At 34.9% G+C, this 25,704-nt stretch overlaps 1 protein-coding gene across 5 annotated transcripts in view; it reads left to right on the top strand.

Annotated features, from left to right (window-relative positions):
* The first annotated feature begins 3,712 nt into the window (after positions 1–3,712).
* The window catches only part of LOC120777181 (carbohydrate sulfotransferase 9), a 31,929-nt gene continuing 9,937 nt past the window's right edge, over positions 3,713–25,704 (top strand). The window contains exons 1-3 of one of the 5 annotated variants that reach the window (XM_040108340.1): positions 3,713–3,845; positions 10,775–11,105; positions 24,666–24,794. In XM_040108340.1, coding sequence (XP_039964274.1) covers positions 10,974–11,105; positions 24,666–24,794 — 261 coding nt within the window. In that variant the 5' untranslated portion in view covers positions 3,713–3,845; positions 10,775–10,973. Of the gene's footprint in view, positions 3,846–8,498; positions 8,618–8,700; positions 8,866–10,774; positions 11,106–24,665; positions 24,795–25,704 lie in introns of those variants that run through there. The other 4 variants (XM_040108342.1, XM_040108343.1, XM_040108341.1 and 1 more) reach the window with 4 other exon arrangements.

Here is a 25,704-nt window from a genome sequence, read left to right as displayed (position 1 = left end):
CATAAAGTGCTTTAAAGAACTCGTCATACAAATATTTACACATGCGTATACATAGCAATATCGGCAAATTTATTCTTGACGCGATATTAAAGATTGATCCTTAATGTATGCAATGATTTAATAGTGATTGAAATGTAAATAGGCAACCATGAACCCATATGTAAATAAATATGTTTGTAGTTCGAATTATTCACGGAATATGCAGATCTCAAGTTTAAGTGTCCATGACTGCATAAAATACAACCAAAATCGGGAAATGAGATGTGATTTAGATTGAATTAATGCAGGGGACCTCGAAGATTCCAAATCGAGTTTATTTAAATCTATGGAACCGAATTTTTACATGTCAGAGAATTACCGTATAAGTTACGTAACATTCTTCAAAATTATTTTTTAAAATTTTGAAACTACAGCAGCAAACACTCTGTTTAAGCAATATTATCCAAGTTCTACAGCTCTGTTATGCTAAGCCTGTCCCGAAATATTCAAAAAAACGTGATTGCGTTGTGCAATTGCACATACTGGTTTTGGCTATGTTAAGTTCCATCGGGGATCCCCAAGTTGTGAGATAAAGGTATGTAGTATTTCCTGTCAGGTTTAAGTAACCGAAACGGAGCCGGAATTTTATCCGGCCAAGGACTGTCAACTCGACACTATGCCCGATGGCGGGCATAAAAATTCAGTCTGGGACGGAGCTTATAGATACGTATACCTGGGACCTGAGGATCCTGCTTAAAAGGATATAACTGAAACCGCCAACCAATGAGGAGCTTACAAAGAAGCTCCAGGGCCAGGGCTATATCCAACTTTAAGTTTTAACCGCAAGCAAGTTCAGCTAAGCCATCAGCTAAAAAGCCGAAGACGAACGGTACGTCACCTGCTAAATCATTTACTGATATGACCCGGAACCATATTATCATTCCTATTTTGGATGAGAGAAATCCCGAAGATAAAATTCCCAGAGCAAAAATGGAAATAGGTGCAAGCAACGCTGCTAATCGTGGCGCTGAAGATGCCACTAAGCAATCCGGGTCAGCCACCATCATGCACAGATGCCGCCTGATACACACGAACTTAACAAAGCCGCAATAGCCAAGGTAGGGGAGGTGTACCCCAAAGCTAGGCTGGCGGTGAACAAAAAAGATATCCCGTCCAGGCTAAGGGCAATGGTCTGAATCCCGGCTACACCATCGCAGCAGGACCAGATAATGCAGCTCATTAGAGCCTGTAAGCCGAATCTGGCTAGGAAGGAGTGGAAATACGTTAAGCCATTCGAAGACCTCGTAGCAGAATGTGGTGTGGATATCAAAAGGGTCACAATGCAGAACCATCTGTTCCTAGCAAAAGAGTCCAACGAACGCTGCTGAAAAGTTGCGGGAAGATAAATTATGAATTTATGAAGATGAAAACCTACAAGTCTGAGGCCGATATTAGACTTAGTCTGCATCGTAAAACGAGTTGGGTGAGGCCGAGGAAGATTCTATGGAGACCTCGTGTGCTGTTGAAATTGTTTAGCAAGTTGAGTGTTTTTCAGAGTATGAGCTTGCAGACAAAATCTCCAAAGTTTATCCATTAAGAGACAGAGACATAGCCGAGTTAACAAATGAGCGCCTATCCTTTCTTCTTTTAGCAAAGGAGGTCTTCCTCTTCCTCTTATACAGTTTTGTTGTTGTTCGTCGAGAGAGGACTTTACTTCTCAATTTCCTACTCAGTCCGAAGTAGCACCTGTTGGCAAGAGTTGTTCTGCGTTGGATCTCGAGGCTCAAATTGTTGTTGGTGTTGATACTGGTTCCAAGATAGACGAAAATATCTCCAACTTAAAAGTTATGACTGTCTTCAGTGACATGGGAGCGAAGTTGCGAGCGCGACGACTGTTCGCACGATAGGAAGTCGCCTTGTCTGTAACGTCGTTTGGTATCGAACGTGAGTTTACACAGCCGTATTAGTATATTAGAGTATTAGATATCCGAAGCTATTGTTTCCTTTTAATTGGTAGGGTGTTTTACGTGGCGGGTCCCAAACCCAGCGCGCAACCCCGGGGAGGGGATGATTCGCCTTCTCACTTTAGCTTGCCTTCGAATGGATGTTTTTTGGCTATCCAGTAGACTCTTGGTCTAAGAAGTTGTGAGCTGCTTGAGCTATACATATGTAAAATAATCGTTTTTGGCCACTCCCAAGTGAATAGCGGTTCTAGAACTCTCCTCACTGCCGTGAACTCCTACACATGGCTCCATCCTGCAAAATACTAAATATTACTGATCTATTAAATCGTCGAAATAACGTCCCTTGACCTGATAAATTCCGGGTCAATACTAATAACATAGAGCCGGCTGTTGTGGGAATTGCAATGCTCATTGACTCACACTCATCCGACAGCTCTCACCCTATGGTGCGACTCCGTCGAACCTCCGCGTTTTCTGTCTTTGATGACAACCGAATTGAACCTTACTAACGGGATTATAACAATAACATTACAACAATAACAACATGGCTCAGATTGATCTATGGATCTAGCTACTTCCTAAAGCCAGTCGCTGCGAGATAAAGCTTTATACTATAATGTGGACCAGGTGACGTAAATTTATTAATAATATTGTAACACAAATCAATTTCAGTACATATGTACGAGTATGTATATGACATATGTTCATGCATTTACCTTCTGCTGTCGCTTTGCATTGCAAAATCTTTGATTTCTGCGACTTGAGACCCGTTTGTTTACAAATAAAGCGGAAGCTTTGGCCTTTGTAAACAATTACTAATACAAAGAAAGTGTGAACCACGGAAATACACCACGCATGTGTAAGCTAAGAGGCGGCGCCGAGAGAGAATATGGACAAATTGTGCTCCATCAGGCGCAGCAGAGAGACAAAGAGCATGAAATGAAGTCGGCGGCTCACAAGAGCATAATGACGGAGAGTGGACACCGATTGCTGATAAGAGGTGCTGCTCCTTTATCAAACAACAACAAACGCAACAACAATTTGAAGTTACCAAACATGCGTTCTACAATTTTTAGGGGTTGAAAAAGAAAGCTTTGTACAAACTTGTTTATAGTGAGTGGGGGAGAGTCGTTGCCAATAATTTGCGAAGCATTTTTCTAAACAAATTTATTGCGAATTAATATTATCCAGCAAGTGCTAATATAAAGTGGCGAACAATTACAAATTATAAGCTCAACTAGAATTTAATTATCGCCAACTGCCAATCAATGAAGACAGCGCAGCTGAGGGCGAGTAGGGTTCGACGGGGTGTGGAAGCTACACTTGTGGGTTACATGTGTGCTGGAGCTGCGCACATTTCAGCTGAAGCTGAAGCTTTGTGGAGCAGTCAACTAACACTGCCACCTTGCCGCCGGGGATGAACGCTAATGGCGCGTGGACGCGGCGGAGAGCGGCGGCGGCGCGGTAGTGGGCTTGTCGTTGCTGCTTTTGTGAGATTTGCGCGCTTTTGCTACTGTAGCCAGAGCTGGCACGTCCGTTGGGTAGTTGTTTCTGTTGTTGTTTTTTGCTGCTTATATATGCGGCATTTGTTAGTTGGCACTGACGCCACATACAAACACACACACACACATATACACAGGCAGAAGCACATGTGTACGAACGCGTATGTTTGTTTGTGCGGCACTCACTGCGGCGCAGCGGCTGTTGGCATTTGCTGGCTTTGCCAAAAGTACTCGCACTAATTTCGATTCAGTACACTTTCACACTAGCGCGAGCGTTTTGCAGAGCGCGCATAGCAAAGTTGAAAATTAATTTATTCATTAATAGAAAAACACAAACCCAATAATAACAACAAGATATTGTGTTAAAGGTGCACAACAACATCACAATTAAAGCCTAAAAGTAAGCGCTTCAAATTTATAGAAAATCAACAAAGAAATATGCGTGCGTGTGTGTGTGCGAAATTTTTATGTGAAAAATTAATAATTCATAAATCAGAATAGAAATGTTGAAAAAAGTTATTTGCAAAATAATTCACCGCAGGTTGTTGTAGCAGCAGTGTAGCAGAAAAAAAACGAATATGAGCATATTTTATTGATTGTGTTTTCTTGCCTCTTACGAGTGTGCATTCCGTTGTTTTTTTCATTGTATTTTATGTTTCTTTCATTTTTGGGGATTTTGGCCAAATACGACCAAGTGCTATTCGCTACATACTACTTATGCTACATATGTATGTACATATGTATGTACTTACACGAAAATCAATTTTGAAACAAACAGTCTGTTCTGTTATTGTGCATATGTATTTACATGTGTGTGTAGGCAATAAATCGATTAATTTAAAATATAATACTTTGCTTAATTGAGAATATCCAAATATTTGAAACTTTTTAATTCGAACAAGAGCTTATGCTGTAACTTAAAACATACTGTATATACATAGCAGTTTTGTGTCGATATACTTACATACATATAAGTTAATGCTAGTTGTGCTAAATATTTAAATATTTAAGAAGTGTTTTTTTTAATAACTTATACAGCTTCCGTGCTTATATTTAATTTATTTCTTATACATATATTGAATATCATTTTTTATTTTTTTTTATTTTCGCAATAATAAAAAAGTTTATTATTATTAAGAAAATAACGAAATTAATTATAAAAATTTAAAATGAAATTAAATAAAATATAAAAATAAAAAAAAAAATATTTTGCAAATTTTTTTTAACATTTTAAAAATAAATTTTAATTTTTTTATGTAATTTTGAGTATGAAAAACGGCTTTCCGCTTGCAAAAATCTAGTAAAAATATCAAAAAATAAATTCAAAAAATTAATTTGTTAGATTATTTGGCTTTTCCTATATAAATATTTTGAATATGAAAAATGTTCTTCAAAATTTTTTAAATTAATTTTTGTGTTTAAAAATAAATATCTGTTAAATAATCAAATAAAATATGAAAAAAAAATGTGTGAAGTTTTTTGGCATTTTAAAAATAAATTTAAATTTTTTATAAAATTTAAATATGAAACAAGGTCTTATTAAATTTTTAATATTAACTTTTACGTTTAAAAATAAAAATCTAGTAAAAAAATCAAAAAGCAAAAATGAAAAAAAAAAATAATTTGTGAGAATTTTTGGCATTTTAAAAATAAATTTTAATTTTTTTATAAGTTTTTGAGAACTAAAAACAGTATTTAAAATTTTTAATAATTAGTTTAAGGCTTAATTGCTTTAATTGCTTTTTTTAACCTTTTAAATAAAAAAATGTATATACTTGTATATAAAATGATTTATCTGATTTTAAACGAAATAAAATATAAATAAAAAAATGTCTTTTTTGTTTTTTGCCATTTATATAATAAGTTTTCATATTTATTAAGATTTTGAGAAACAAATTTTTATTAATAACTATGTAAATTTATATATACTTAATTTTTTATTAAAAAGTTTGTGTTTAAAATTAAAGTCTGTTAACAAAAATCATAATTATTGCATTTTTAACTTGTAATTTAACGAAAATATAAAACATTATTTTGTTGATTTTTTTTGCCATAAATAATAGCTTTAATTTTTCTTTTATTTAAATAATAACTTTTGCGTTTTAAATTAAAATATGTTAAAAAAACCATAAAATGCGTAAATAGTTCTTTTTTTACTTTTTTAATTTATAAAAAAAATATTTTGCTGTTTTTTGTTCATATTAAATAATAATTTTTAATTTTCTTTTAAATTTAGATAAAAATCTTTTTGTTTAAAATTCAAAATATGTTAAGAAAATCATAAAAAGCGCAGTTCGTTTTTTTACTTTTTAAATTTAAAGAATCATAAGACAAATTATTGATTTTTGCCATTAAATAATAAATTTTATACCTAAAATCTGTTAAGAAAAAACATAAAAAGCGTAATTATTTTCTTTTCTTTTTCAATTTAAAGAAATAAGTGAAATAATATTTTTATTTTTGATTTAATTGCCGTTAAAAAATAATTTTAAATTTCTTTTAAATTTAAATAATAACTTTTGTGTTTAAAAATTAAAACCTCATAAAAACAAGATATTATAAATAAAATCATAAATGTTTTATATGTATTTAATATCAACAAATATTTAATATTTTATTGTTTTTTATAACAATTTGCAATTTAAAGCGAAAATATAATATTTCTATTGCTACATATTTCAAAAAGTGTATTTAAATAAACTATTAATTTGCGGGCAGATTTTTTAGCAATTCAAACATAATTTTTATTTTGTGTTTAACAAATCCTAATAGCACAGTGGCTTAATATATGTAAATAGTAGCTAACGGTATTTATAGACAAAATCAGACTTTTGATTTTATTTCTCGAGCTCTTACTAAAACATGTCTTTTAGCTTATCAAGAATAGAAACTACAACAGCAATGTTTTCAAATTTTGGGGATAAACATATTTTCAGAATACACAGCAAAAATTTGAAAATAAAATTTGAAAAAAGTTTTGAAAAATATTTTAAAACAAGTTTTGAATAATGTTTTAAAAAATGATTTAAAAAAAGTTTGTAAAAGGTTTTGAAAAAAATTTTGAAAAAAATCGAGATATGTAATCTCTTACAGCCCAAAAATGGGTCCTTTACTGCTGCAGTAATTCTGATTTTAATCGTATCTGAAAAAAATTTCTACTAAAAAACTTTGTAAAAGGTTTCGAAAAACGTTTAAAAAAAAAATTGAAAAAAAAACATCAAGTTGTATGCAATATCAAACGGATCCATCACTGCTGCAGTAATTTCGGCTTTAATCGTATCAGAAAAAATTCTCGACTAAAATATTTTTTTTTTAATTATGTTTACTGTGTTTCTTATTACATTAACAGGCGAAGTTTCGTATTTGTTTTTATTTTTTTTTAAATTAAATACCTCTGATTTATGGAAAAGTGCAAAATAAAGCATAAATTTAGCGAAAACGATGAAAGTGATTTTAAATTAAAATTTTACATGCTGAATTAAAGAAAAAAAAATAAAATTAAATTTAAAAAATATATACATATATATATAAGTTAAAAAATAAATAATAAAAAATACCTGAAGAGTAAAAATTAAAATAAAATACCGTCAAAAATGCTGTTAGTAGCAGAAAACAGTTAAATTTTTTACTCACAAATAATTTTCGAAATTCTCATCCACTCTCTTAGCAACAAAATTTGTATGTCCCAAGAACAACATTAAAGTGTGTGTTAACAACGCAACATTTCCTATAAACACCAATATTATTGGGTTGCTAGACACCAACTACACTTGCCGTTTCCATGCGAATGCACGACACTGTATATTCCTACAAATCAATTCATTGCTAATATGCGACAAGCTTACAAATTTACACACAACTCCATGTACATACGTGTTATTGTTCACGTATATACATAGATATGTGAATGCGAGTGTAACTACCGGCTTTGTGTTGGGATTTGAGCGATCGTTTTAATTATTTTGAATTTTTTAATGATAAATAATTGAAGCAATCGCAGAGAAGGAAACTGAAGCACACGCAGATGACAAACAGATGTATAGATACTTATATATAAGTATGTATATATATAGGTTTTGCGAATTAGCATATGCAGTGCGCTCCCGTTTGCGAAAATAGCTCATGCGACATCGCAGCGGAGTGGCAGATAGGCAATCTCTCGAACACAGGCTAAATTTTTCGACTGCCAAGTGGTGGCGGCAGTAGGCCGATGGCTATTTTCGCTGCAACGAATTCGATAGATATGTACATAAGTATGTAAATAAGTACATACACTATGTATGTAAAGGCAATGAGATGAAACAACTAAGTCAATATAAGCACACACACACATATACATTACATATATGTACATACGTATGTATACTTATTGGTGCCAGCACGAAAGCAATGACGACAAATGCCCAGCAGTAGCGGCTAATAAATAATGTCAAATAGAATTCGATAGATTTATTTTTATACATACACATACAGTTATTTTTATTTATAACAACAAGCGCACAACAAAAATACAAAACAACCTTCCACCGCAGTGAGTCCTCCCACTCGCTGGCAGGCAGCGCTGAAGATAATACGAGTACAAGTGCGTGCATGCAAAAAAAAAAAACAAAAAAACAACAACAAAAAAGCACACAAAAATAAAAAGATCAAAAATAAAACATTTGTATTTATTTTCAATTGTTTTCTTAAGTGTGTTTACTCGGAAAATAAATTACCGAATATTGACCATTCCGGCGCTGCCACTGTCCCCGTTTTATTAATGAATGGAAGCGCTGTGCGCTCAGCTGCGTACCAACTGGCTCAAACGTAGCCAAGTGAATTGATTTCGGCTGCTAACTGTAAAAGTTGTGCAAGCAAAGAATCAGCTATGTATGTATGTATATGTGTGTGTGTATTTGTTTGTGAATCGCGCCGCGTCTAGGTTGGCTGTCAAACGCCAGCGTTGGCAAGTAAAAAATCAATAAAATGTATGTTTTCATAATTTTGATGGTTGTTTGCTGAGCATTTCTTTACCTTTGCGCTAGCTTTTACATAATATTCTTCCGCTTCCGTTGTGTGAGTTAGGCGAAGGATAATCAGTCGTTTGAAAGCGGTTGTGAGCATAAGCAACATAATTGCGGCGAACATTTTTGCAAGCAAAGAAAAATAGAAATTTAATATGTACATAAGTATGTATGTGTATATGTATGTGAAATGTGTTATACATATGTATTTAGCTGCAAATATGTGTAATATGTAAATAAATGTGTATAGAAAAAGCTAAAAAGTGTGCAAAAGAAAAAAATCAGGAAAAGAATTGAAAAAATTTGCAAGAAGTGCAGGCAGGTGATTGAAACTGACACTAATGTGCTTGTGTGTGTGGGAAAAACATAAAAAAAATAATTTTTTTATACAAAAGCTTAAAGCTGTGTATATACTTGGTAGGTACATACATACATACATATAATATATGTATGTATACCTATAACTATGTGCAAACATAAACCAAGGAAAAGAACCGTGCATATCTACAATTTGTATACATACATATATATATGCATATTAATATTTAAATATGTATGCATGCACATGCACATCCACTAGAAATGTCGTGTGGCATATTTACCTTATTGCCAGCTGCACTACTTTTATTTCCGATAATTAATTTCGTATATATGTAAGTGCATATACCTTTCCATAATCAATAACAAGCCGTTTGCTGCTTGAGTATTTAGTTACAAAAGCGGGATCGCTGTTCCCATACTCTGCGAAATATCAAATAATTTACCGAGTATACCAACAAATGTGCAGCTGCAGATGTATGCCATACATGCAAAAAAAAAAATAAAATAAATGTTAGTATTGTATATGCATGGAAAATGCTGCACGTGAGCAAAATCGGCGACACAATTTTCGACCCAAATGTCAAAGCAAAAGTTAAAGTGCATGCAAAAATAAAATACCAACAATAAAATAAAAATTAAAAATAAACCAAAAAATTAAATAAAATAAAATAAAATACAACAACTAAAATATAACAAAGTTAGAAGCAAAATTAACTATGAAATTAAAATTAGTTGTGTATAAACAATATAGCAGCACACAAAGAGAACTCGCCACTAAAAATATAACATTTACTATATACTCGTATAATAATAATACTAGTCAAAGCTTTTGTCCCCAAACTGTGCTTAGCGGACAAAGTTTAAAATAAAGTGCGAAAGTTAGTGCCTAGTTTTGCTATAAATGTGAGAAAGCCAAAAATAAAATAAATTATAAATGCATTGTTTTTCTTGTAATATCCACATTAGGGTGCTTCAAAAAAAAATTTTGATTTTTTTTCAACTCTCACCCCCTCCAATGTTAGTGATTGACAAACAAAAAACCCTCCCTCAAGCCAATCCTCCCTCATTAAAAAGTTATACATTTTGAACAATCCGAACGGTTTCAAGTCAAATGGAAAATCAAAAATTATTATATGTACATACATACATATAGTGTATATTGATCAACACGCCAATAAAATAAAGCAATTAGTGCTTGAGAATCGACGATCAACAGTCTAAGATCTTACTGATATCGCTGAAATATTGGAAGGAACAGTGAAAATCATTTTGAATGATCATTTGAGCTTAAGAAAAGTGAAAGCGCGAATGGTTCCAAAATCACTAAATTTTTTGGAAAAACCGTCGTCGCATTAACGTCCGTGAAACAATGTTTTTTCGTCTATTGGTATGAGTCTTGAATTTATGCTTACGATACGAAAACAGACGATCAATCGGCCGTATATCGTGGCAAAGGTGACCCGAAGCGGAAAAACCACGTTAAAGCAAATCAAAAATTAAGGTTATGTTTACAGCTTTCTTCGATTGTCAAAGTGTGGTGCACTCCGGATTTCTTCCGACCGACCAAGCTGTCAACAAGAAATTCTATTTTAGTCTTTTTTTGCTCATAGTAGTATATACGTTGACTTTTGATTCTGCTAAGTAAAATAATACTCTGAGACAAAATACCCGCTTTTTCTTAAAAATAAACTATACGTGAAATTCAAAATCAAATTCACTGATCTCACAAGTGTCACAAGTCTTTCAGTGCTGCTAAAAAGAAAATGACGAGATCATAGGCTTTGTCAACAAGCAAATAGATGAGTTTCGAATCTTTTTATCCATGGTGCGGCACCAAGCAGCAAGTTTAATAATTCATGATTTCGCACATTTTTTTGTGATTTTTCCTCCACATATTCGCAGCTGTCTATGCGCTTTGGGTTCAATGAGTGCACAAGCCAAAGTTGGCTGTTGCTTGCATTTCGCCGCAATTCATGAATTTAATTGTGATTATCTTGCTTTTCAGCTATTGTCCATAGCGTGTTCGTAGCAACTAGGAAATAGAAGAAAGAGCGCATAAAGATATACCCGCAAAACACAAGCAATAACGGTGTTACAAGGAAATCATAACGCATGTTGTGCAATTCATATCAAAGAAGCGGTAACAACAACAGCAAACAACAACTGGCGTTGTAGTGTCATCGCGGCCAGCGTCGGTTAAATAAATGAGATTTAATAACCCATATTGGCGCGCCATCCGGCGATGTTTATTCATTTTCGTCGCTATCTCGCTGCTGCCGTTGGCGCTCGTCTATATGGTGCGCCTGGACCAGGCCTATCGCCTCAAAGGATATGAGGTGAGTGCACATTACGCATACTTGTATATATATATAGCATATATAAACTCACAGATATATATATTTTAGCTTATCATTACATATGTATGTATGCTTTTGTAATTAGCGGTAAACTGCATTTTTACCTCGCCAACACAGCTACAATTTATTATGTTTAAGCTTTCGACGCTCGCAAATTCTCGTTTGTTTTTAGGCTAAGCTCGAATCTAATCGCTCGCGCTGATAATAAAGCTAAAGTTTAAAGTCAATTTGACACTTGATCGCTGTAGTTACATTTGCTAGTTTTTATTGTTGCTGTTTTTTGGCGTGTGTTTACTTTTTGTTGTTATATTAATTTGCTCTTTTATTCCATATTAAAAGTGTTAATTTGAAAAAAAAAATTTGTAAATATTTTTAACACATCTCCGAGTTTCGTGGCACACAACAACTTTTACATTAGCTTCGCCACACGTCGTTGCCAAGTTACCGCTATTCAATAGTATATGAATACACTTGTATACATAAGTATTCCATCGGTTGAATGGCTGTTAAAAAGGTGCAAATTGATGATTTTAAGTAAAACTAAAGAAGAAGAAGAATTTTTTAATATCTTATAAAATTTTACAGATAAAACTCAACAATGAAAAATGTCGGTAATTTACATATTTTGATACCTCGAATCATATTCCACTGAGTTTAACAGTTTTGTTCTTATAACCGAAGTCTGTAACTTCTGCTTCTTCTTCTTACGCGGTTATAGCCCAGTTAACAGCAGCGCGCCAGTCGTTTCTTTTTTTTTTTTGCAATGTCGCGTCAATTGGAGATTCCAAGCGAAACCAGATCCTTCTACACCTAGTCTTTCCAATGGAGTGGATGACTTCCCCTTCCTCTGCTTCCCAGGGCGGGTACTGCGTCTAATACTTAGAGCTGGCGTGTTTTCGTCCATTCTGTAACATCCTTATATAATCGGCATGTGTGCATTTGGCTCTGAGTTTTTCCTTAGGAAAAGGGCTTCCAATAGCTTCACCTTCACTATCTCCCACTACTTCTGTGACATCTATCCCATCGGGTTACTCGAGTCGATAAACACCATGATCAGACGTCGCTTCGCATTCACATTGCACCATACTTGTGGCGAAATCCGCACAGCTCTTTTTCACCTCCTCTCTAGCCCAAGCTAACGGTTTCACATTTTCTTCGTTTTGGTTGGACTTGCCTTTGAGTCGGCTACATACTATATACCGACAGCCGTCTTGTGTCGCGCTTAAGCCTTCAGTCTCTCATAGCTTAAACATCTTTCGGGGCTTTCTCTTATAGTCAGAGTTGGAACTCTCGGTCTTCTGCTCAAGAGAGCGTAGACACTCTTCTTTCTTCTTCACAGCGCTTTCTCCAGTCTAGACCATTTTTTGTTATTGTTGTAGAGGCATAAAACATTCCTGAAGCAATTTCGAGGAATAGTGCCGAATTGACAATCCTTGGCCGCATAAATATCGGGGTCCTTAGACTTTCATGAGAACACATGAGCTGTAGAGCTAGCTTGGCAGTAGTAGTTATTACAATCACCGCAACCTGCCCTCGTTGCAGTAAATGTGTGGCCGCTGGCGACCCTGCTTGTCATAACGCTGCACCCGCCGGTGGTAGCAGTCTCGTCTCCTACCGACGTTTCGTTTCCATATTGAGCTTTAACTTCGGAGATCATTTTATATCTACCGCCAGGTACTTCGTTAGTAATGTATATTATATTCCGCCATTCACCCTCTTCTTAGGTTTCATATAAAGCGGTCCATCATGAGGAAATACTCCAGTCTTCGCTGGATGACGCCTGCTTGCAATGTCATGACTCAGTCAGTCCAAAAGCAGCTTGAGACTACGACATTACAAGCACCGACACCCATTGCCCTCGCTATTTTGTTTTATAGTTATTTGAATAGAAGTATTCGACGCAGTACCCGCCGGAGGAAGGAGAAGAAGAGGAAGACCTCCACTCTGTAGGTATTACAACGGACGTTCTAAGCAAGTGAGATCCTTCTTAGGATCGACTTTTTAACATAACTTAACCAAATCTAGCTCAATATGGTCATCAAAAGTTCCTATCGATATAGGGATAGTTTCCCTTCTGGTAAGACTTACAGGAAGATGCCTACTTGAATCATTTAGCACTTAGATAATTCTTAGAGACGCAGTAAATAAATAATTCTCAAGTCATTGGCCTTCAGTGTTCGTTACTAATGGTAACAGTGGCTCCATCTAAAGTTTGAACAAAATATAATCAATAATCTCTTTAACTTGCAAACCACACGGGAAGTAACTTGTTCTGGTTGCTAGGTAGACAGGGAGAGTGTCTTTAGAATCGTAGCTATAAAAATATGACAGTTTTATTATTTTACGGATCCTTGAATCCAGATTCCAAAAATGTGAATCACCGCCTATTAAATATGACGCTAAAAGTGTGTGTTCTAATTAATTTTCAGTCTTTTCGAGAAAGAACTATACTAAATAAACATAAGTGAAACAATTATGTTTACTTAAGCTGCTGTTTAGTCAGGTTTTTCTTCAGTTGGTGCTATACTAATAAAGGTAACAGCCTTCAGATTGATCGAATTGAAAACGTTGAATGAATATCAAGTTAGGCATGACTACTCGTATAAGCTTAAGTTAGCTGTCGGACACATATCTATCCTGGCCTAAGTCGAAATACTGTTTTGATTTTAAATTATACCGTGATTTAGGCGCGGTCAGATTAAGAATAATGTTATTATGTGTATGTGGTGATTATTGAAAATGCCTCTCGGAATCATTTGTTGTTATGACGCTGATGACCTCTGTCAAGTGAATAATTTTTAGTATATTCGAAGAAAACCAGCTTCGTCAAAATTTTGTTATTTTTACCCAATTTCTAAGACGGAAAGATTGATATGTAAGACACTGTCACTCCCATAGAAACCGTCGTCGCTATTAGCAAAGAACTTATTCAGTCGACTTTTACCAATTTTTTAGGCAAAATTTTCACTAACAAAATCATTTGCCCTACTTAGGAATAAGCGGCAATTAATTGTTCCCCGATACGGACTATAAGGTGGAAACCGCATAAAGACCTACGAACATCCTTTCCTGAGCTTCTGGTGAGTCACCATCCGTGTATAAGGCACGACCTCTCTTGCTGGCGAATACTTGCCGCATCTGCTGCTTCCTTCAGAAGGTCAACTTTTTAACAGTTTGGGATAGGAGAGCAGCTCAAAGTAGATAATTCGCTGCCCATTCCACCAACAACATAGCGAAACATTCCTAGCCGCCAATCAAGGCTTGATAATCGTTTTTCCGAGCTTATCCCGATTCAACCACGATCGTTTTTAATTGACGTTGTCTTAAGTAACTCAGGATTCTGCAGCGATCCGCAGTTGGAATTTCGGTGCATAAAGTTTTTTGACGCTAACCCATTGCACCTATACTTCGAGCTTGTTTTTCGTCAAGTCTAATTTAAATGGTTTCAAAAGATTTTCTGAGAAATGTTTAGCTCCCAACCAATCCTGTTAATGCTTACAGCTATCGACATTTGCGGTAATTGGTCTTCCAGGTGTGCTGCATATTTGACATCAAAATACGATGAAACCAAAATTTTCCATGATTGCCATTTGCATAACATTTCACATTTTTAACCATCTTGCTTAAATAAAAGCTCCCGTTTTCACCTTTATCAAAAAAAATGTAAAATATGACGTATTTTCTCTTTACTGGTCTCCATCGTGCCTAAGCAATACAGAGTCAAGCAATCACGAAAAAGTCTGAGAAGTTTATTTAGTGCAAAACAGTTGATTTCTAATGTCATCTAAGGTAACCCGAACGATACGATATACAGATTACTCAAACCATATGTTGGAAAAAATTATGGAATTGACTAGACTTTTTATAAATTAGTTCAATATTTTCCCTCTCATTAATACTGAATAAAATCTCATATTCCATTTTATACAGAAGGTACAAACATTTGTTTCCCAAATAACTTGGAATTTAGCAGCTGTTAATAATTCTTGATTAATTTTACGGACTTATTCACTGCCGCCACCTTTCGAAGCCAAAGTGAACACTGCAATTACCGAGCAAAGTAAAAGTTCCAATTTTCCTTCACAAATATTTATATTTTGTGCATAAACAGCAACTTGTGTAAATTCAAGTGCAAAATAAATTCGAAAAATTCTCCTACTTTACTCAATTTATGCGCATATTTTAGCGCTGGTGTATGTTTATCTACACAAAAATATGTTTATTTCATAAATATTGTATAAAATAAATATTTTGAGGCTAAAGCTAATGAGCTCTTAACTATCGCCTTTTCTTGAAACAGATAATAATAATGACCAAAGTAATTACTAAAATTGTTTATCGCAAAAATATAATATGTATATATATTGGTATATATATCTATATAAGTGAATGGTATTAAATATTTTATGTGTATAAGGTATAAGGCTCGGTATTTGACAACCTGAGTTGATTTAGCCATGTACATCTGTCCGTCAGTATATACCCGAACTTTTTCTTTATTGGCGTAGAAATCGCTTAGCCGAGTTTACAACAGGTCGCAAGTCGTTCTTCCTTCTCGCCGGTTGGCGCGAATTGGAGATTCCAAGTGCAGCCAGGCAATTCTGCACCTGGTCTTTGCAACGGACCCGGTTGTCTACCTCTGCACACCCCGGTGGGTTCCGCGTCGAATACTCTTTGTTCATAGAGAGAAGACTTTACTTCTCAATTGAGCTATTCTGCGTTGGTCCTTCCCGATCTTGACGGAGCTTTTGGTATTGCTCAACGTCAGTTTACACAAATTCAGACATAGCGGCAGCTATTTTTCGTGCTGTCAAAAGCAGCTTTAAAATCAATGAAGAGGTGGTGTGTGCCGATCCACTTTTCACGAGTTTTTTCCAAGATTTGGCGCATGGTGAATATTTGGACAGTTGTTAATTTTCCAGGCCTGAAGCCAAACTGATAAGGTCCAATCACTTTCTTTAAATTTCACACATATGTATGTATATAACAATCAAGATAAAGTTCTTTCTATACCTTATTATGCTATAAAAAATATAGTTATGAAGGGTATTATAGTTTCGGTTAAGCCAAAGCTAATGTTTTTCTGGTTCTATATAGATATTTACTTGAAATATGGAAAAATTCTCAGAAAACAACTGTTTAAATATTTGTATTTGTTTACATTAAAACACAGCTCATAAAGTCATAAAATTAAAATATACATATGTATCTATAAATCTATAAAAAAGTTCGTACATGTTTATAATTAACTAAACCCAAAATGTACAAGCTTTGTCAAGCTACAGACGTAAACGCTTGGTCATGCGTGACCTTGTTCAAAGCGCCGTCGTTGAGTAGACTAATTAATTTATTCTTTAATTACTTTGTGTGAACAAAAATAACAATGCTACGTCATTGCTATTTTCTAACAGAAGAATAAATTATTCTTACACAAAATTGAGAGTCATGGACAATTTTGCACCCAATTAGACTCTCAAAAGAATAGCTAAAAATGAAAGCATAGCAACTGCGAGCGTTTGAAATTTTCAGTTGATTTACAAAGTGAATGGTATAAACTAAAATATGCTGATTTTTTTGTAAAAAAATGTAGTTTTTCGTTTAAAAAATATATTTTTTTCCATACGCCTATCATTTAGCGAAACATGTATGTAAAGCTAAAAATGTATGAACTTTACCAGCAAGTATTGTACAAGTTCGTGTAGACCTTTCTGAAAAAAAAAAACAAGAAAAAACGTTAATTCAGCTGCACCGAAGCTAATATACGCTTCACAGGTGCATTTCTTTTAGTAACTATGTGTTTAGTTTGTATGGAAGCTATACGCTATAGTAATGCGATCTGAACAATTTTTTCGGAGATTGTATTATTTCCTTAAACAGTAATCCATGTTTCGTGAAGATCGAAAGTTTTCCATACAAGCTCTTGATTCCGATCGTTCGGTTTGTATGGCAGCTATATGCTATAGTGAGCCAATCTGAAAAATTTCTTCCGATATTACATTATTTCTATAAACAATAACGCATACTAAATTTCGTGAAGATATGTCGTCAAATGAGGAAGTTTTCCATGTAAACATTTGATTCCGATCATTCAGTTTGTATGGTGTTATATGCCACAGTTAACCGATCTGAACAATTTCTTCGGAGATTACATTGTTACTTTAGGAAATAATCTATACCAAATTTCGGGAAGATACATTGTCAAATGTGAAAGTTTTCCATACAAGAACTTGATTCCGATCGTTCAGTTTATATGGCAGCTATATGCTCGGCAGTTCCGACAAATGAGCAGCTTCTTGAAAAGAAAATGACGTTTCCAAAATTTCAAAACGATATCTTAAAAACTCAGGTACTAGTTCGTTTATATACAGACGGACAGACAGACGGACATGACTAAATCGACTAAGCTCAACATACTGATCATTTATATATGTACTTTATATATAACCCAGAATGGGTGTTACAAACTTCGTGACAAACTTAATATACCCTGTTCAGGGTATAAAAACACATTAAATTTGAAGTGGAATGTTTATTATCATTCGAAAGAAAGATTCTTTGGCATTTATTTTTTATTTATCTCTAGATTAGATTAAATCTTTCAAATATTGGCCGCGGCTACGTCTCAGATAGTCGAACCGTTGAGTTTTCGATGACTTGTTCTAGCATTTTGACTGAAAACTGGCAAATAACACGCATGATGTTTTGCTCTAAAGGCTGAGTCGAATCAAGATTGTCCTCACAGCAAAAGTCTAATAGTGTAATATCATCGAAACTTGGAGGTCAATCCACCGGACCAAAACGCGAAGTTATCTGCTCATCGAAGTACTCTCTCAATAAATCCGTTGATTGATGCGATGTGTGGGAAGTGTCGCCGTCTTGTTGAAACCAAATATCGCCAAGATTCAAATATCGAGATTCCCGAGCTTCAATTTCAAGCATCAAATAGTCGGTTATTATGGCGCTATAACGGTCGCCATTAACGGTTACGTTCTCACCGGTATCATTTTTGAAGAAATATGGACAGATGATTCCGCTGGCCAACAAACTACACCAAACCGTTGTCTTTTTTTGGATGAAATGGCAGTTCTTGAATCTCTTCAGATTTCTCTTCACAATTCTGCTTGTTTATATACCCATTGAAGCTGAAATGGGCCTCCTTGCTGAACAAAATTTGGCTCGAAAACGTCGGATTTTTTTCGAACTTTTCAAGAGCCCATAGAACGAAGCGATGTCGAGCGGTTCAGTTCTTGCACAAGCTGTATTTTGTACGCTTTCAATTTAAGATCTCTACGTAAAATGGGCCAAGTCGTTCCATACGCCAGTCCGAGTTGCTGCGAGCGGCGCCGAATATTGACTCTCCACGGCTTTTGGTAAAAGTACCTCTACTTGGATAGTAGTCAGGGCAAGAATTCTGGCAACTATACACTATTATTCGTCTTACAAAACACGTGGGTCACTTTTTCCTGACTAGAAATATACTCACCTCGATATACCTTAACAAAAATTTTAAGCCACTCTATGTAAAGGAATTTATCTAACAAAGAACACATGATCTAATTAGTTATAAACACTGTCTACTGAGCTACTCTTTAATAGTTGTATCGATATAAGTATGTATGTATATGTATATGTATATGTACTGCAAGTAAAGTACAGAAATCACTTGCAAGTTCCGTCCAATAAAGCTAACTAACGGTTTATCGTTTTTAATTAGCGCCAACACACACTCACACAATTGGTTGTGCTAATCCGTCCATGCAAATAAGCTACTATATCTTTTTACTGTTCGTCTTCCGGGACCTCTAACCAAACCTCATGCACACACACACATATCCATGCAAACACATTCGAGGAAGACATATCAACGAGTTATTGTCACTCTGCTTGCACTTGACCCTGGCACTACTGACCACGACAGCGATTACAGCGCATTGGGCGAGTTGCTGCGATTGAGGGGCAAAGCCATAAACTTGTACATTGCATTTGTATGCATTCATACACCCACACACACACACGCACTCACATATGTCCACATATAAGCTGCTTTGAATGCTTTTCTTTGCTTTATACGCCACTTTGGAAATTTGTTTACGACTTTTTGTTGTTCTATCATTGTTGCTGTTGTTGCATTCCAGTAGCATTTCACTGAATGCATCTGAATTTGCATTTGTATTGTGGGCGCAATTTAGTGACTTTGGTGTTGCTAGCGGAAAAGCGTGTAGGAAATCGAAAAGCGAATGACATATACGTACACATATGTTTATTTATATACATACTTACATAAAAAGATACATATTTGCTCTCCATAAAATGTTGTGAATAAACAAATTTCTATACAAAATCTCTTGTGTACACATTGTTATTGTATACACACACATACATACTTGTTTTTGAATTCGATGTAATAGATATTGACGTTAAGTGGTTGTTCAAGATGATAAATTATATTGTACGTGAGGTTTTAATGCCGATTTTCACTTGATTTATTATTAGTCACTCATAGTCTATGTACAAATGTCCGTACATACTAATAGGAGCAATAAATAGTAAGACTTCAATGTTTTGATATGCATATACTAAGCACAGGTTTCAGTTAAGGCGACTCTTCGATCTAATCTTGGAGAAAATAATTCGAGCTGCAGAACTAAATAGAGTAGGTACTATCTTCTAAAAGAGTGTACTGCTGCTGGCATCCGCCGATGATATTGATTTCGTTGGCCTTAACATCCGTGCCGATATTTCTACTTTCTCCAGGCTGGACAAGGACGCGAAGCAAATGAGTCTGGTACTGAACTTGAACTAGCATTAACACCAACTACAACGTCAGTCTCGAAACCAACGCAGAATAACCCTTGGCAATACTACTTCGTACTACTTCGGACTGAGTAGGATATTGAGAATTAAAGTCCTCTCTCGACAAAAAAAAGCAAACTCTATAAGTCACTCATTATTTCCGCTCTGCTATATGGTGCAAAGACATGGACTATGACAACATCTGATTAGTCGACATTACAAGTTTTCGAAAGGAAGGTTCTGCGGAAGATATGTGGCCCTTTGTGAATTAGCCATGGTGAATATCGCATTCGATGGAATGATGAGTTGTAAGAGTTATACGACGACATTGACATAGTTCAGCGAATCAAAAAATAAAGGCTTGACTGGCTAGTTCATGTTATTCGAATGTGCGAAAAAGCTTCAGCTCTGAAAGTATTCGACGCAGTAACCGCCGGAGGTAGCAGAGGAAAAAGAAGACATCCACTCCGTTGGAAGGACCAAGTGGAGAAGAGCCTGACTTCGCTTGGAATCTTCTATTGGCGCCACATTGTGAAAAGAAGAAACGACTGCCGCGCTGTTGTTAACTTGGCTATAATCGCGTAAACGGTATCTACGCCAGTAAAGAAGAAGAAAACGAAGTTTACAGACTTCTATGAACATTCTTTACTGTTTTAATTTGCCGAATTTAAGAGTTTGTGCACTACCTAGGTTGCTATATAGATATATTTCGGGCCTAATAATGTAAATAAGCATATTTATCAACGAAAATGTTTTTTTTTTTTGTCGATTGCTGTTTTGTTTCGGGCTCATACGCATAGATCTATAATTCGTCACCTGTGACGATCTTATAAACGTCTTTTGAAGCACCGCGATCGTATTTTTCAGCATTTCTTTTCACCAATCCACACGAGCCTTTTTTTGAGCGATTGTCAAATTGTGCGGGATCCAACGAGAACAAACCTTTTTTACGGCCAGGTGTTCATGCAATATCGAATGTATGCTAGTGGGAGAAATGCATAGGCATGCCTCTATCATAAGGTATGTTACATGATGGTCTTGCATTATCAGTTCACGTACGGCATCGATGTTTTCTGGCACAACGGCTGTTTTTGGACGACCTTCACGGAATTCGCCTTTGAGCGAGCGTCGGCCACGATTGAATTCGTTGTACCAGTTTTTCACAGTGCTATAGGATGGTGCTTCATGGCCATACAAAGATTTTAGTTCATCGATGCACTCTTGTCGTGATAATCCACGTCGAAAGTTGTGAAAAATGATCGCACGAAAATGTTCACGAGTTAATTCCATTTTTTGGCCGAGATGAATTTTTTAATTCCCTGTAAATAAAACAATTCACGATTAAATGACAAAACGTTCTGAGTGATGTTATGCTAAGAAATGTCAAAGTTTCCAATGGAAATGTCAGAATGCACCTGGCAACATTTAGTGTTGCCCTAGGCCAGAATACAATATAGCAGCCCTCGTATAACTTAAGTATGCCATGTAGCAAAGACGAATTTTTTATTTTATTCTTACAGTAATTTTGACCTTTTGGATCTTAATTGCTGTTCACTTATTACATTCAATGACTGTTTTTTTCGGAGGAGAAGTCTTCTTAAACTACTGCTGGGAAAAAATCAGGGTTATTAAGTCAGGTATAATTCAGTCTTACGCTTCTCAACTGCCGTTCTTCCATCCTGAGTTCTTGGATCATTATTGGGGCGTACTGTTTCATTTTTATCAAAGTTCAATTGCTGCATGCAACTCACAATGTTTTCTGACACATCATCACTTGATTTGTTATACTCTCCATGGTTGTTCTCTTCACTATATATCTCGAGCAGGAGAAAAAGATATGATTTGCTATTCCTTTGCACTGCTACGCCATAGGGCGACAAGAACTACGTCTGATAGAAGTTTCTCTCCGTCTTGCCTTTCAATCCAGGTTGGTACGTCCTAAGCGTCCATCTTCCTATTTTTGTCGCTTTTTATTGCATTTTTCACGGGTATATGCTCGTCTAATTTCCTCTTTTTCCGCTAGTTAGCAGTAAGACGTCTATTCATAGCTTTTATTTATTTATTGCGAAAAGAAAGTGTATAAAATTGGTATCGACTAATAATTAACACATAATTAACACATCTTATCTTTTGATTATAACAATTATTATTATGATATAAACTTAATTATAACAATATATAAATAGTCTGCTATTATACACGGCGGCATAAGACCAAATGTAATACTATCTACTCTATGCAATATCGTTCTAAATTCACTGGCAACTCTAATGACGCTTAGCCTGGACAATACCTTTGCTTTATTGGCACTTGGTTTTTGATGTAGGGCTGTCCCAAATATATGAGCCACGCACATCAGTGTTAACTGGCTGAATTTAGCAATTAGAGCTCCTTTGCTTTGCCTAGGGCCTCCAGTGTTGGTCATTATTCTTGAAAAGACCGCTGTTACCGTTCTCCTTTAAAGAGTCAGCCCGTGGGACGGCTGTTCTTTAGACATTTTTTCGATTTTTTTTATAGTGAAATAAAAAAAACAGAACATTTAAATTTTTATTATAAACATATTTATTAAGCCTATAGTGGCAATTTTGTATCATTTTGATTAAAAATATTTTATTAATTGCGAGATTTATTGGTAGATAAAGAGAGTCCACGATTACAGCAGACTGCCTAACCTGGAATCTAAAAAAATATAAATACATAAATTACATGTTAATCTGTAAGTAGATAGCTATTGGAACTAGGATCTTGAGAATTCAGTTTTTTTACCATAAATGCTTTTAAACATTAAAACCCAAAATTTCATACTTTTTTAACACTACCTAAAAACACGGTTCTATATTTCTCAAAAATTCTTGTCAGAGTAATATCCACATGAGCGAAGTATCCATGATTAAAACTTTAAAGCAATCGATTGGACCTTTTTTCAGAAATTGGGAATGCCATTTCAAAAGATATAGTTCCGAGAAAAACACGTTTGAATATGAATGAGTGTAAGACTTTACTTACTCACTGCTATAACTTTTCAACTACATTAAATTTTGAAAAATTACTTTATCAGCAGATTCTATGAATGCTCTAGATTGGATTTATGCAAAAAAATTGATTTTATGAAACCGTCACACGGGATATCTCCCTTAAGTCTTAACTAACTACTCAAATTGTGTACCTTGAACAGAGTGTATTAAGTTTTCCGCGAAGTTTGTAACACATGAAACATCAGAGACACTATAAGGCATATATTACTCTGTAAAAACACCATCGTTTTTGAGATTGTTCCGAAATTTTGCACTCGTCCTTTTCTGCCCACGAAACTGCCGATCTGTCAGAACCGCCGTTATTTGACCACCATAGTATAGCTGATATGCAAACTGACCAATCAAAATTCTTGAGAAATATTTTGGTATACCCTTTCATGCTATTAGTAATGTACCTATGAAGGGTTAACGTTCTTTATTGTTTTTTTTTTTTGTTTTTTACTAGGCATTTTACTAAACACCCTTTGAAGTATTTACTTCAAAAAACACTCACTTTGTATGGCGTTGAAAGTCGTCACAAAAGCTAAATTTCAACCATTAATATGCCATTTTTCCAGTTCACGTTGCAAATCTGGTTCAGCTCAAAGGCAATTAACTTGTCATATATATCTTTAGTAAAATATTATTTGCATTTACAGTTGGTAATTAAAATTAAATTTATGAGCTCATACACAATAGACTTTGTATATATAATAATAAATACCAATAAACTTAAGACTCAAGCTTTGAAGTGTCTAGTATTTTATTGGGATAACACGCAGAACAGCCACAGAATATATTTGTACATATACAATATGTATTCAAATTTTATTGCTAGATAACTATAAGTTTTCCAACACAAACATATGTAATAATATGTATTTGTATGCCAGAAAATAAATATTTGCGCTTGAGATGAGCTACTACTGACACTTAATTGCCCATAATATACACAATAACTTTTTATTAGACGCTTTCTTGGCAAACAGCTGATTTGACTACTCATAGAAGACGTTTCGCTGAACTTTCGCCCACGACATTTGCTTCATTCACATCAATTATAAGCTTGTGACAGTCAGCTGCGCAGTTGCTGCAACGCTTCACTATAGAAATGCCGTGTGTGTACATGTTTATAAGAATATTACCTACAAGTATATTCATTATAAAATATATTTTTAATAGTGACTCGCTATATCACTCATACGCCCCGTACCTCAAACCAACACACTATCACTCATACGCCCCGTACCGCCCAAAAGCAACGCTTTTGCCATTTATCGCCACTAAATAGTGCACTTTCGCGTGCATTGACACACACACACACACATTCAAACATCAGCGACATTTTAAGCGCGTGCAGCGTGCACACATTTTGTTGTACATGTTATTGTTGCTCGTAATGTTATTTCTTTTCATAGTTCGGGCTTTTGTGCAAATAGACATACACATTTTTTTCTTCAATTGTATTGTATAGCAATTTATAAGAATATGAAAATTTATAAAAAAAAAGCAAAAATTATTAAGCCAAATTTTTTCAATACAAAATTCGCACCCTATATTTGCACCAGCTATTTTGCAATACGCTAAAAATTCGAAAAAATCACATAGTAAGCAAACGTTTGCGTAAAAATTCCGTACAATACAATGAAATTTTCACACACTTAGCTCAAATGTTGCAACAGTAATAACACCAACAACAAATAATCTTTATATTATCGTACAACTTTTTTAGGCGACAAAGTTCAACGATCATTTCGGTGATCAAAGTTTTCGTTATCCGGTAATGTTGCTGGGGAAAAATAAGGATCTAACGGTAGCGGCGACAGGCAGTTCGCGCAAAAAATTTTACAAATATGCTAAAGTAAATATACCTGTTTGCAAAATGTACATTAACAAACACAAATACATACAAACAAACATACACACAAACATATTGCGTAGTCGAAAAAGTCTTTTCGTATTTTGTCAACAGTTGTGGTTGCAGTCGTATATCTCCAGTGCTAGTAATCACATTGTGTCATACCATATAGTATTAAAAAGGTAAGACTTTAAGCTTTATTTAACAGAAGAGGAAATTGGATTTGGGGAAGTAGAAAAAAAGTTACAGCCGCTCAAAAATGAGTGAAAATAATGAAGAAACTCGCAATATTTTGAAATTTCTGTATAAAAAAGGGAAGGATGCAACGCAAGCCACCAATGAAATTTGTGAAGTTTACGGAGATGATGCTGTATCAGTTCGTGTAGCACAACAATCGCTCGCTTTCGTACTAGAAATTTCGAAACTTCGATTTACATTGATGAAAGTTTTGGACTGATGGAATAATTTCTCTAGCGGAAAAACGACAAAAAGTGGTTAACCAAAATGTTACATATTTGTTCATTTATTTACTAGTATAATTATAAAATAAAACAAGTGAAGTTTGTTCACAAATACGAAAAGACTTTTTCGACTACCCAATATGTAACAAATAATACTCGTTTGTATGCAAACAGCAAGTAAGAATTTGAAGCATTCGTTTTCAATACGCACACACATACACACGCATTCACATGCATTAGCATTACATTTGCATTGCTGCAAGCTAACTACATACATACATATGTAACTACATAACTGTTAATTAACGCTTAGTGCCACACATTGTCTGGGCACATGCACACGCGCAACCAATCAATCAGCAAACTAATCTGTAGTCATTGTAAATACTCAACGCAAAACTCAAACAAAAACTTTTTGCATAATTTTAGTAAACTAAAACCGCAAGCATAAC

This window comes from Bactrocera tryoni, chromosome 5, assembly GCF_016617805.1.
Source record: "Bactrocera tryoni isolate S06 chromosome 5, CSIRO_BtryS06_freeze2, whole genome shotgun sequence".
NCBI classification, from domain to species: Eukaryota; Metazoa; Arthropoda; class Insecta; order Diptera; family Tephritidae; genus Bactrocera; species Bactrocera tryoni.
Note: the sequence above shows the minus strand (reverse complement) of the source record. Positions and strands in the feature narration are given on the sequence as shown.